General features: G+C 42.8%; 2 protein-coding genes across 2 annotated transcripts; one reads left to right on the top strand and one right to left on the bottom strand.

The window, feature by feature from the left end:
- Positions 1 to 255: 255 nt before the first annotated feature.
- EAE97_008636 (uncharacterized protein) lies at positions 256 to 3,075 on the bottom strand (the record flags this gene model as incomplete). Its single annotated transcript, XM_038879151.1, has 3 exons — positions 256 to 709; positions 1,692 to 2,520; positions 2,571 to 3,075. 3 exons carry the CDS (start codon positions 3,073 to 3,075, stop codon positions 256 to 258), a joined length of 1,788 nt encoding a protein of 595 aa, XP_038730233.1.
- Positions 3,076 to 8,677: 5,602 nt separating this feature from the next.
- Positions 8,678 to 14,008, top strand: EAE97_008635 (uncharacterized protein). Its single transcript, XM_038879150.1, has 3 exons — positions 8,678 to 9,334; positions 9,423 to 13,409; positions 13,458 to 14,008. The coding sequence occupies exons 1-3, from the start codon at positions 9,242 to 9,244 to the stop codon at positions 13,689 to 13,691; spliced, it is 4,314 nt and encodes a 1,437-aa protein (XP_038730232.1). The 5' UTR covers positions 8,678 to 9,241; the 3' UTR covers positions 13,692 to 14,008.
- The last annotated feature ends 167 nt before the right edge of the window (positions 14,009 to 14,175 follow it).

The raw sequence follows: 14,175 nt of genomic DNA, 5'->3' as shown, positions 1-14,175 counted from the left end.
TGTTCACTTTTCGAGCTAGCATCAGACAGATCAAAACATACTTGTGGAATGAAATGGTTGATTAATCTGCTACAATGATGGACTTTTCAAACTGCAAACACTGATTTGGTAGAACTTTCAATACAAAGGCTGTGAGCAGGAATTTTACGGTGCATGACTCAAATAATTCAGTAAATTTTTTAATATAAAAAGCATGAATGGGTATCTAAACTCTCAACGCAACGCACGCAAGCTGACAGCTCAAAGTATGAAAACTCAATTCAACCGCTCATCCAATAACTCCTGCACTCCTTTCTCCCCCAGCTCTGGTATTATTCTCATAATAATCATTTCCACAACTCCATATATCAAATGTTTATTACAATACACATCGCCAAAAACATTCAACACGTCTTCTACTTCCCGAACATGTCTTTCTTCTTTTGACAGTTCGGTTTTTGCTTCAAGATCAACGTCAATGATATCGGTGCTACTTCCCGAAGAGTATAAAGACGTGCGACCAAAGTAAATATCTCTCACGGCTATTGGTATCAAACCTAATATAGCCTCTGCACACCTTCGTCGTATTTCGATTGTTTCAGTGGGTGTAGGAGGTATTCTCGCTGGTGCGAGCGTGTTATTGGGGAAAAGTGTTTGGCGAAGGGTGCAGAGAATGGGTGGTAACAGAGTGGGGTCTAGAATGAGGGTGTGGATTTGGTGGGAGAGGAGTCTGCCATGCTTGTTAGTTTGGGCTTTTACAATTGCTGAGACATGGGATGATGTGGGCCAGCCTGTAGGGAATTGATTGTGTTGGTGTTGTGTATGGAAAAGAGGAGACTTGATGGGATGAATGGATGGGTGATTAAAAATGATGATAGATTGCAGCACAAAATAGCACTTGATGCATCATTTTAGATAAGATATTAAGGAATGTGTAACATCAGTGAGTTCTTTTGACAGCCAGACCATCTAAACAAGGGGTTCAAACGCTCGCGGCGAAGTCATCGGATGTTTTGCTCGCCTCGGGCCATGATGCAAATGGGGGCCAAGAAGCGGAGAAACGCGTAAAAATTGCAGATCTTCCAAGTTTTGCAAAAGAAGGAAGCGGCAATTGACTGGTTTGGAAGATGCTTTATGTGGGGAAGGAATCCGCGCAACAATAATGCGAGGCATAGTAAGATTTCTATCTTCCCATTGAGCCGGGCGCTTAGGGAAGGTTATCGTAAGGCACGACTCATTTTACGCCCCAAATTTGAAGCACCCACTGCACGAAACGTAATAACAGGGATAAAAAGAATAATCCAATGCGGGCAAGGGGAAGCAATGGTTGAATGCAGAATCTCTAGGTTTGCACGATGATTGGATTTGAAGATATGACCGCATGATGCCAGTGAGTACACCATTTCGCGAGTAAGTTATCAAACCCATCATGGCGATGTTACATTGCATTTTAGTGGCTTATGGCTAGGCATCTGAAGAGACTTCTCATTCGGCATTCTGCAGTCCCTTGTCATGCATACCGATAACGGGAACTATATCCCTGATGCTGAACGGCCATTATTAAACGACTTCGTTTCTGCAAGCTAACTGGAACGTTTTTGGTCAAGTGACCAAAAGTTTATGCGGTGTGATGTATAGATGGTCTGACAGACGCCGTAAATGGATTCTGGAATTCGGAACGAAATGAAAAATGATCAATCATAATAACGTACTTGTCAATCATGCCGTCTGTATCTCCAATTTTTCCAGGGCCGGTAATTGCACCCCATTGAAGAAGAGATAATGTGGCGCTCAGCCATGGCATGCGAGCATCCGTATCTAGTAAAGTAGAGACGCATGACCATAGCTTCATTTTCAGAATAGGGCGCTTGAGTGGTTGAGCTCGAGCCCAAGGTAACGCTTCCGAGTTCATCGGTGGTTCCGAGTCATCGTTCGGCAACGTAAAGCCAGTAGGTTTCCTCGTGGGAGGAATACGAGACGGCAATGAAGATGAGCTAGCAATAGCAATGAATATAACCCGGACCGCGGCGAACGCCAGAAATAAATATTGAAGAATTAGCCAAAAATATTTCTGCACCGATTTCCCAAAATTCGAAGCTTTCGTATTGCCGGCTTTGATGTCCAATAAGTTCGGTCTGGTAATTTCGGAGTTTGACCTATCGATTCGAACCTGAGCTTTAGCTTTTGGTAGTCGAGCTTGTATGACTTCTGCGATCTTCATTATACCCTCCCATAATAGCCATGGTTCGCAAGCTTTACCACCAATACCATTCCCCAGTATCATTTCCGAAAAAATCTGACCAACTAGAGATGTCAAGCAATCATTCTCGAGATCTTCTGTAGGCAGTAGAACGGCTAAAACGCCGTTGACAATCAATTGTCTATATGCAGCTTCATTATTCGACTGGCTCTTAATCGTATCGGGATCTTCATCAAGCGGAACGGGGGACAATGGCGCAAAAGGCCAGAGCGAATGATATACTTGTCGCGGGTTCACCGAAATTGGTTCGGGGTGTAGAGGGTAATGCGAAGTTCTATATACTTTTCATCGATTAGCATTATCGCTTGATGCACCTCACAGGTGACTTTACTTTTGACATGTGTATCCAATAAGTCTGGTAGCTCTTCAAACAGCAAGCTCTCCAAGTCCACCTTCCTTAGCCTTTGTTCCAGAGCTCTCGTACAATGTGCAATAATCTTTACCACCTCCTCCACAAACATTTGGTCCGGCGTAATCTTCGCATACCAGGTATGCACAAATTCCCTTATTATGATTGCTGTCAATGCGTATAGCTGCAAGTCGACCTCATTACTACTTGTTAATGGGGGAAGTATCTCATCGATTGGAGTCGGGGTACTACGGCCCTTTTCACTAAGATGTGAGCATAATGTGCGACGTATGAACAACAATGTAGACCTGTCGGAGATAGCATCTGCATCTGTAGAGATCTTTCGGTTGGTGGGAGCCGCTGGAGCGTTAGATCGTAATGGAGGATTCGACGTTGCTATTGTTTCTGTAGAGGGAGTGGTAGTGTTCGGGATTGTATGAACTTTTGCGCGAGGCTGAAAGGGTGTGCGCACAGGTACGCCTGCCATTGCTTAGAGAGATACGGTTGAATGACCGCGAAATCATGGCGAATTGCTAGGCATGATGTTAAGTTTGACGACGACACTATGTTGCAATAAAGAGGGAGAGGGAGAGGATGAGGCTGTAAGTTTAAGGTGGATAACTGATGCATCTCCTAGGAGACAATGCGGGCATGGATAGTAAGAACCAATAAGATGCCAAGCTTTATCGTACCCATAATTTACACATCCGTCCAACAACAATATCAGCATCTCTACTTGAAAATCAAGACACAACCAGTTCCTAAAGTCCCATTCTCTTGAATCGTTTTCTCCCTTCTTATTTCGATAAGCAAGAATCCAACAGCCACATTGGGCTTACGTGGAGAGCAATTGAAGGTGCAAAGACAAGCACGCCAGTCTGCCCCTTTCCATCCCAACCACTGTTCAAATACAGTCGTATGCCATGCCTTGCTATGCCGTATTATGACTTTATCTTCTTTTGTGTTCATGTTTTTCTCTTCTTAAGTCTAATATACGGAACAAGTGTTCTGGAGGTCGAAACAAAAGACACGAAATGTGTATACAGCAAACGCTATCAAGTCTCAAGTCGGACTCAGGCGTGCGAACTGAAAGATTGATCTATCGGGGCTGGTGTTATAGCAACTGAGTAATACATTAATTGATTTTCTATCTGAAATGGATCAGACAACTTCTGCAGCAAGAAATCATCTTTTACCTAGTTAGTTCATGTTAGATGTTAGGAATGTCCAAGGAACCCATATATCTCTCGGTCAAGGCATATCCCTCCTCGCTCGCGAAATAAGTCCAAGTGAACGGGTCGTCTTCTCAAAACAGCGCCGTACTGAAATAAAATACGATGTTTGCTTTATGGTCGTTAGTTGTGGATGTGTATCCATGTATTGAATCGTTCATTGCCTTTCGTCTTTGTCAAGTAATGCCCAAGAACATTATTTTGATTCGGTTTAAAACAATTGAATAACTTATCCCACACTACACGAATTGTAAAGTTTGCCATCCATAAATATATGAGAATAGCTTGCTGGTATTGCACTCTTATCAGCCACTCGGTATGCTCATGTAGTGCGAATGGCACCCTCAAGCTGCAGCTCAGGCACTCATATACCATCTGTTAATGAGATACGAATCGTATCTTCATGAAAAGCCTATCACAAGTAAAGCCAATAAATATTCTGTAGTAAATGCATTTTGCTTTCAATGAATTGAACAGTTCTTGATGCATCCATGTATAGCTGATTTAGACGTTAAAGATTCAACTCATTTTGGTACTGATCCCAGTTCTCCTAGGTCTTCTTTAATCGAGTATTCTACAGCAACTTCTAGGCGCAAACCATGTGGTAAAACCTCAAGACTTAGAACAGGAGACGCCATTACCAAAATTTCCTCCTTTGATGAGCTTATGGTAGTCAATGCAAACCATCAACTCGTGGATTTAGTTTAGGTAAGCTTCAGAAACGAAATTTCGACAAAACTTTCACCACATATAATCACATATGGCGTGTCATTTGCTTATCTACGACCAACAGCCAAGCACTAGAAGTTTTTACTCCCTACTTGTACATAAACGCTCATGAGTATCTCATCCAAAACCCCTCTTGGTCCTGATTCAACACCTCAAGATTTTGCATGCTTGAGCAGTACTATGAGTGATTCCGCGATTCCTCTCAGTATTTCCACCGTCTGCTTGGATATTTGTCTTGTATTCAAGCCTTGTCGGGTTGTTTGAACGATTGGTGGTGTTACTTCAAAGCTTTCAATGAGCCGCCCTATTGTCACCCTAAGACTTTCAGCGTGTGAAGCCCTCAAAAGTTAATGTTGCACATGTGAAATACTCTATGACAACCCTTATGCTGACAACTACGGAACAGGAATCGTCAGTTTATGCCACTGTAGAGGTCATCCTTTGTGTGGGTAGTGTTTTATTCTGGCCTCAACGTTGAAGCAAATCGGCGGCATTTGTGTTCTAGGGTGTTCTGATACAATCTTCCAAGCTCTACCGTGTTCCACACCTCGTTGGTAGAAATCTCGGTATTATCTGCATACCTTGACAATGTTGTTACAAATCGATTTAATAGTAGCTCCTAGTGCGACGATCTTTTTAAGTAGGCTCTGATGCCTTTAGTATAAATAGTGCGTTCTCCCCTGACGTTTTATGGATTTCTCTTTCTTCTTCGGCATAGATTGATTCTGAATCATTTGATGCTCGGCTGGCGAAGACGAAATTCTCTACCTGTACGCGGTACCGGCTACGAAACTGAATTAATTCGCAATTTTATTCAGAGCCAGAAAGATACGCATTGTATAAGGTTGTTTGAGAGTTCATTTGTCCAATATCGGGTTGTAGAAGAACAATCAAAGTGGTGATATTCTCAAGGACGCTTAACATATTTAGAAGTGAAAGGGTCCACGTGTGCCAGAAGTCTCTCAAGTTCTTTAATAACAATAATAACAATAATAATACAATTTCAAATAGCATTTTTCACTGTAGCGTATCTTTAAATAGTGTACCATGATAAGTCTCAGTTGGATCGTTTTGTGTTCCGCATACGTGAACTGTCAACCCCAGGTTCCCAGTGCTGATTTCTCAACGATCTTTTCCCTCCGCATTATTATGACCTTCGGCTTCTCGCTCCTTCATGTTCCGATGCTCGGCACAAGAGAAGGAAGGAAGCAGTGGGATGCACATGCAGCTCAAGTCTGGCTTGATTGAATTATGACGCAATTCAAACACTCTGACAGCTCCAACTAGCAATATTCGAGTTCCAAGTGATTAGTCTGATTGATCTGACCTATCGGACGATTTTAAGCTTGAAAGGTGCCCTTAGTTGAGGTTTATTAGCCTTACAGTGATCTGGCATGTACCGAGGATGCGTTCGGATTGGTTATTTTGACCGAGTAGACTTGATAGGTATATTAGAAAAACTAGACCTAATATTACGTTTACCCAATGCGATATTGAAATTGACCTCGGGATATGTTAGATCCAGTGGCTGAAATTTTTGAAGTGAATACAACATGGAGCTCAATGGAATATTGAGTTTAACATTTTTTGGAATGTTTTCCTACACAGTAGCTAACAGGAGTTTGAAGGTGCTGGTGATTGAAAGAATCAATATCCTTTTCATTTTCAGTATGAATTTGTATGGTACAATATTACTCCAAATATATTAGCCTCACTCAATGTATATGTTAGCTCCAGGTATCTAATATTCTTTCCATTTTAATGATTCCTTCGCTTCCCGAGATCCAACTTGTAGAAGAAATCAATCCGGAAGAACTCTAATTTCAAATCGAAAACTGGCCACAGCCAGCTTTTAGAATGTAGTGAATCTGTCCATTGTCTAATCTTAATTCCAAATCAGGCAAGGTCGGCATTCTGGCCGAGTGATCTTTTTGACTAGCTTCCAACGCTTCGTCTATAAAGACTTCGCATTCCCCTCGACATTTTCCAGATTTTTCTCTTCTTCTCCAGAGCACAGATGTGGTTCAAGTCTCCACCGTCCAGAGTTCGCTGTATCAAGTCCTATTTTGCTCTAGTTGGTAGTCTGAAATATCCGTTCTAACAGAAGCCCTTCTTTCTCATTGACCTCGTCCCTTTAGGGAGAGAGAGCGAAAGGAAGTGGCGGCTGCGAAAGCGTGATAGATCACTTTTCCTGACAGAAACACGCCTTTTTCAATGACCTCACTCTCTAGGGAGTGAGAGAGAGAAAAGGACGCGGTGGCTTCGGAAAATTAAAAAGGCTACGAACGAAGGCAGAACATAATTACTTGGGTGAGGAAAGACCGGAACTATGGACGATGGGGATTTAGAACACAGCTGTGTTCCGTGGCTTGGGTCATCATTCCCCCCTCCTGTTTCTTCTCAGACCTTGCGCCCTTCGGGGTGCTGGGGATGAGAAGTAATTTGCAGCGCAGCGGGTGATGGCCCAGAGTTGCGTTTAGTCGATTTCGTGAAGTCATGTGATCACACGTGACTCTGAAGATATCATGCATTTAAACTCTATGGTTGGTATGAGAGACATCTATATTTTTTGCGACTTGTCATTCCTTCAAATTTTTGACAGTTGTATCTCGATATGTCAATTTCATGCTCTGGAAGCAAAATGTGATAAATTGCTTGGGAAGTCTTCATCACATCACATTCGACAGGGTATCTAAACCATCATTTATTTGAGGACTTCAGAGCATGAGACTTCAGATAAAATCAATATACAGCATCTTTGTGTTTGAATGAATAGATTTTCATTGGTATCATTATTATAATCTCATTTGCTACTTGTAAAATACATTGTATTTAGTATACTATTACTGAAAGTGTCACAACCTATCTACTTCTACATTCTTCAATGATACTCTTCATTAGTTGCCTGCTACCAATACTATAACAACTCGAGACTACAATCTTCAATTTTAGCTTCTTACCAATCCCATGCACATAATTCCATAAACCCCAATTCTACGAATATTTTCCAAAGCATCAAACCAGCCCTTGCATCGGGAGATCACCCACGCTCTCAAGCTCTTACCTCTTCAACACAACCCTCTATAATAAGGCTCAATTATATCAAGCACTTCCCACAATTTTATATCTACTCATATTGGAAGCTTAACTATCACTCCCGGGATTTCTGAATCGTAAACTAATGATACCTGTGCTACTATGTCATTACAACAAGCTACCAGTACCAGTATCAGGGTTTATATCTTCACATGAATGGAAACTCTCCGTCTTGAGAATCTTGTTCGTCTGAGCATCCGATGAACGGGAAGCAAGGTATTATATACATACAAAAGCGTGAGGTAGGTCTGCATATAATGAGATTGGTGAAAATTTGGAAACTAAGAATTCGGACGGTACAGTCTGAATGCCAAAGGTTCCTCCGGAGGGCCAAACAAGAAGGGGACGTCTTACAAGGTTGGATTGAATAACTGAATGTAAAAAGAAACTGGCTGAGAAAGACCATAGGGGTTAGACCTGCTTCCATATGGATGGGAAAGCGGTACGCCAAAATTACTTAAACACAATCATACAATGAAAACACTTCTATTTCCATACTTTCTAAAGACGCAGATTCATATTCAAATACAGATGATGATGGATTGGAAACTCATGAATACATATTCTCAGCTTCCACTCGGAACATGATTACTTGATCTGATATTGAATACTACTAGGTACCTAGCTATAGGTAGCATTAAAAGAGTCCTGCTGGAGCTTGTCTTGCTTACCTGATCTCAGTTGCTCGTTCACAGTGGGGCTCTGCAACAACAAAAGAAAATAAGAAGCAAATTCAATAAAAGAATAGAAATTCCTCTAAAAAGAACAACAAGTACAAGTATGAGATAGAAGTAGTAACCAAATAGACTGCAGATACTAGAGTCTTCTCCAACTTTCGTATAAGATTTATACCTACTTCGAATAATGTTCTTTTAGAAATTTGATATTGAAGCTGATTATCATGTGACTATTAAAACCTGAGGCATATATATCACCTCGGTAAACTTTTAGCGCCAAAAATCCATCTGGCGTGCTGAAATTTTCGCGTTCCTGTAACTTACGAACCACGACCGCAAAGCAGCAAAGGAAAAGCACTGCCTTGTCTTCACAACCGCACCTTTGCGCTTCCATCAACCACAGATAATAACTCTACCACCGATGAACAGTCGCCAATCCCCCTCATCCCCCCTTTAGTTCAACGATATCAATTTTTAATTACAATCCTACCACAATTTTTGATTCTCTACGGTCTTCGTTTTCGTAAAGAAATAATTCCCACTTATTCCAATTACAATCCCCAATTTTCCCATTTGTGATCATCGACTTCTCTTTTGGGTCCATCAATTTTGTATCAACTTTATCAAAAGAAGCATCGCGCCAAGTTGTTGCTTCTATCAAAAAGTCATTCAACATCAACACTGAACGCGCCCATTCATTTGGTCCCGCGATAACACTCGTCTTTCTGCTTTATCGACGTGTTCACTCATTGTCAAATCATCGTGGACTTGATCAATACTTCTTAAACCATACGCGCCTCAATACAACATTGTACCTCATGCGCAAGGCTACCTTTTGATATGTTCTAAAGCTTACCTTGATATCAACAACCACAACTCCGACGTTCACTTCACACGCATTCGTTCCCCCCACACCACCATGGCTTCTACTGTTCAAAACGCGCCGGCTACTCAACAGCCTGGTCCAACTATGCCCAATGATATGAACCCGCAGATACAAGCTCTGTTACAGGTAACTTCCTCTCCTACTCTAATTTCTGAGAATTATGTTCTCGGTACGCCCTATCATGTTATAGTTTGCTAACCTGTTGGTTTTACAGAGATACAAACAAATGAAAGATCAGGGCGTGTCGGACAAAGATCCCGAATTCCTAAAAGTTCACCAAACTCTTTCGACTTTTCGCATGCATCGACAGAAAGCTGCATTTGCACAACAACAGCAGCAACAGATGATGCAACAGCAACAGCAGCAGCAGCAGCAGCAACAACAACAACAAAATGCAAATAGTACCACGGCAAATGGTTCGAATCTGGTCCGGCCTCTATCTACCTCGAGCTCTGTCTCTGGCGCACAAATACCTGCTACATCCTCACTTGGTCCTTCGGCGATTCCCGCGACTACAGCAAGCTCTGCCGCGTCTAAGGTAGTCGTTGGATCTCAAAAGCCATCTGGGAGTGCTGGCTATTTCTCGCCGGATCAATTGGCTATGCTAAAGCACCAGATTTACGCCTTCAAGTGCCTGTCGAAGAACTTGGGGATTCCAGCGCAAACCCAGCAACATTTATTTGCATCCCAAAAGAAGCTACCTGTGCCGATCGAGCAAGCGCTAGCTACCCCTCAACAGCCTGGCGAGGACGCCCACTCTGCTGTCAATGGAGTAGACAGTACCGCTGTTCAAAAGGTCGACGGGCCCAAAATCCACGAGTACACTGGATTTCAAGATCCGCGTGAGGGACTTTTGAAACAAATTAGCTATGGTACGCACAAACTTCGACAAAAACGACCCATAATTCCATCTATCTTTCCAACTGGTGTCAATATTGAAGAGCTCCGTCAAAGACGCGCCGACATTATTCACAATCGCATGAATGCGAGACTCAATGAATTGAGATCACTGCCTGCAAATATTGCGCATCTCGATGCACGTGACGATGAAATGGTGCCAGATGACTCTCTCAGGCGCAAGGCTTTGATTGAGATGAAAATGTTAGCATTGTACGACAAACAGAAGGCCTTGCGTGAGAGAGTCGGCAGACAGATGGTTCAATACGACAATCTAGCGATGACGGCCAACAGAAGCATGTATCGTCGCATGAAGAAACAATCACTTCGGGAAGCTAGGATTACCGAAAAGTTGGAGAAGCAGCAGCGCGACGCTCGTGAAACTCGGGAGAAGAAGAAGCACACTGATTATCTACAAACTGTCCTCAACCATGCTCGTGAGGTCAACTTGGCTGGCCAGAACCAGAGGCAAAAGATGGTCAAACTGGGCCGTATGATGGTAACTCAACATCAGAATATCGAAAAGGAAGAACAAAAACGCATCGAGCGAACAGCAAAGCAACGTCTCGCAGCTTTGAAATCAAACGACGAGGAAGCATACCTGAAATTGTTAGATCAAGCAAAGGATACTCGTATTACCCACTTGCTCAGGCAAACAGATGGTTTCTTGTCTCAGCTTGCTGCATCCGTTAAGGAACAACAACGAAAAGCAGCCGAGCGTTATGGTGATGACTTTGAGGAGGACGAGTCTGAAGACGATGATGAGGAAGAACAGGATACTCGCAAGATTGATTACTACGCTGTCGCCCATCGCATTAAAGAAGAAGTCAACAAACAGCCTAGCATTCTTGTTGGCGGTACTTTGAAGGAATACCAATTGAAGGGTTTGCAATGGATGATTTCACTGTACAACAACAATCTGAATGGTATTTTAGCAGATGAGATGGGTCTCGGTAAAACCATTCAGACCATCAGTTTGCTTACATATTTGATCGAGGTCAAAAAACAGAACGGCCCTTTCTTGGTTATTGTTCCGTTGAGTACCCTGACCAATTGGACTCTTGAGTTCGAAAAGTGGGCTCCAGCTATTGGAAAGATTGTTTATAAAGGTCCTCCAAACACAAGAAAGCAACAGCAAAATCACCTTCGTTATGGAAACTTCCAAGTACTTTTGACTACATACGAATACATCATCAAGGACAGACCAATTCTAAGCAAGATCAAATGGGTGCACATGATTATTGATGAAGGTCATCGTATGAAGAACTCACAGTCGAAACTCAGTGCTACTCTCACGCAGTACTACACTACTCGCTATCGTCTTATTCTTACCGGTACTCCTCTTCAGAACAATTTGCCAGAACTTTGGGCATTGCTCAATTTCGTTCTACCTACCATCTTCAAGTCTGTAAAATCTTTCGATGAATGGTTTAATACTCCTTTTGCCAACACCGGTGGTCAAGACAAGATGGAACTCACTGAAGAAGAACAGATTCTTGTTATTAGACGTCTCCACAAAGTTTTGCGGCCTTTCTTACTTCGTCGTCTTAAGAAGGATGTCGAAAAGGATCTTCCAGACAAGACTGAAAAGGTTATCAAGTGTAAATTCTCGGCTTTGCAAGCCCGTCTCTACAAACAAATGGTTACACATAACAAGCTAGTTGTAAGCGATGGAAAGGGAGGCAAGACCGGAGCTAGGGGTTTGAGCAACATGATCATGCAGTTGCGAAAACTTTGTAACCATCCTTTCGTGTTTCGCGAAGTTGAGGATCAAATGAATCCAACGGGATACATCAACGATTCCTTATGGCGAAGTTCAGGAAAGTTTGAGTTGCTCGACCGTATATTGCCAAAGTATCAAGCAACTGGGCACAGAGTTCTTATGTTCTTCCAAATGACGGCCATCATGGACATTATGGGAGAATTCCTTGATTACAGAGGTATCAAATTCATGAGATTGGATGGTACGACTAAATCTGATGATCGTTCGCTTCTCCTAAAGGAGTTCAATGCACCAGACTCCGAATACTTTTGCTTCTTGCTGTCAACTCGTGCCGGAGGTCTCGGTCTAAATTTGCAGACTGCTGACACTGTTATCATCTATGATTCGGATTGGAATCCTCATCAGGATTTACAGGCTCAGGATCGTGCTCATCGTATCGGTCAAAAGAACGAAGTTCGTATTCTTCGACTCATCAGTTCCAACTCGGTCGAGGAGAAAATCTTGGAACGAGCAAAGTTCAAGCTTGATATGGATGGCAAGGTCATTCAAGCTGGTAGATTCGATAACAAATCTTCTGAGACTGATCGTGATGCAATGCTTAGGGTTATGTTAGAAACAGCCGAAGCCGCTGAGTCTATGGAGCAGGACGACATGGATGATGAAGAGCTTAACGAGATTTTGGCACGCTCTGACGAAGAAATTGTCAAGTTCCGAGAAATGGATGAGGAAAGAAACAAACATCTGTTATACGGCAACAATCCTCAAAGCAAGCGTATTCCTCGTCTCATGGCAGAAAGTGAACTGCCTGAGATATATATGTCTGATGGAAATCCTATATCTGACGAGCCAGAGGCACCAGTGGGTCGTGGCCAAAGAGAGCGCACACGCGTCAAGTATGATGATGGCCTCACAGAGGAGCAATGGACCATGGCCGTGGACGACGATGAGGATTCGCCAGAAGCAGCAGCAGCCCGTAAAGCAGCTAGAGCAGACCGTCGTGAACGAAACAAGAAGAGAAAGGCTGGTCAATTAAACGGCCCTCTCTCACCAGCCGGTAGTCGTGATAGCTCCGAAGATCCTGAACCCGAACCTGAGCCGACACCCAAGAAGGGACGTGGACGCAAGCCAGGCTTCAAGGTTGAGAAGCGCAAGGCTGACGATTTTGATGAGGAACAACCACCGCCAAAGCGAAAGCGTGGTGGTCCAGGGCGTCCACCAAGAATCCCTAACGGAGATATCTTGACGCCCAAGACTCGAGTGACTCTCCAGGCCAGTTTGAAGATAGTCTTTGATCATCTGATGCACCTGAAATCTTTGCCTGAATCTCCAGACTCACAAGGAGAGCAAACAGCACGCGAGATCATATTTCCATTTGTTTCTTTGCCGTCGAAGAAAGATTTCCCAGATTATTATGTGATTATCAAGGAACCAATCGCTATGAAGCTCATTGAAAAGAAAATCAACAAGAGAGAATACAATAGTCTCCAGGATTTCAAGAAAGATATCGACACTCTCTGCACCAATGCTAAGACATATAACGAGGATGGTAGCTTGATATATGTGGATGCTGTTGCGATCAGCGTAAGTTCAATCAATCTTCATGTTTATAGCAGTACTTACAAATAATAGGAGGAATGTGAATCTCGAATTCAAGACGAAATAAACGAGCATCCAGAGCTTGGCCCTGAAGGAGATGAGACTTCGCGCAACGGCGGTTCAACGGCTCCTACTACAAGTGCTGGAACTCCCATGCCAGCACCCGGGCCGAGCACAAAGTTGAAGCTTACATTTAACAAGCAGCCGGCCAATGGCAGAAGTAGTAGTATGCAAACTGATGACGACGATGACGATGATGATGAGTAGACACTCATACATGAGATTCATTGGGATTTACGATGGAAGGAGGTGTAAGGGGCTTGGTGGGTTACTTATTCTCGCACGTACAATTCGTGTATGTTGTTTTTTTAGTGGCGTTTGCATCACATGGAAAGGTGTTACCTGAAGGGAACAAACATTTTGCGCATTTGACGCGAAGGCATGACAAATGCTTCTCAGAAGCTTTTCAGTTCTATCAAAAGGCGTCTGCCTAGAATGTATTTTATTAGAGCGAAAGAGATGCATGAGAGATAATTCCATAGTATACCAGTCTATTGACAGAAATTAAAATTTTGTACCAAGTCATTGCTTTTATGAGATCTTCATAATGAAATGCATATTATATTGCAAACTTTGCAAAGAAGGCAGTGAACAAGTCACTGTCTAATAATTAACAACGGAATCGTGGTGTTGTTAAACCGCATTGGGACTAGCGGTGATTTTTACAGATAAATGTCCGTGCTTTATTTAT

The sequence above is a fragment of the Botrytis byssoidea genome, assembly GCF_014898295.1.
Source record: "Botrytis byssoidea strain MUCL 94 chromosome Unknown BBYS_018, whole genome shotgun sequence".
Taxonomy (NCBI): Eukaryota; Fungi; Ascomycota; class Leotiomycetes; order Helotiales; family Sclerotiniaceae; genus Botrytis; species Botrytis byssoidea.
The sequence above is the reverse complement of the archived record's forward strand: the minus strand, read 5'-3'. Positions and strand labels throughout refer to the sequence as shown.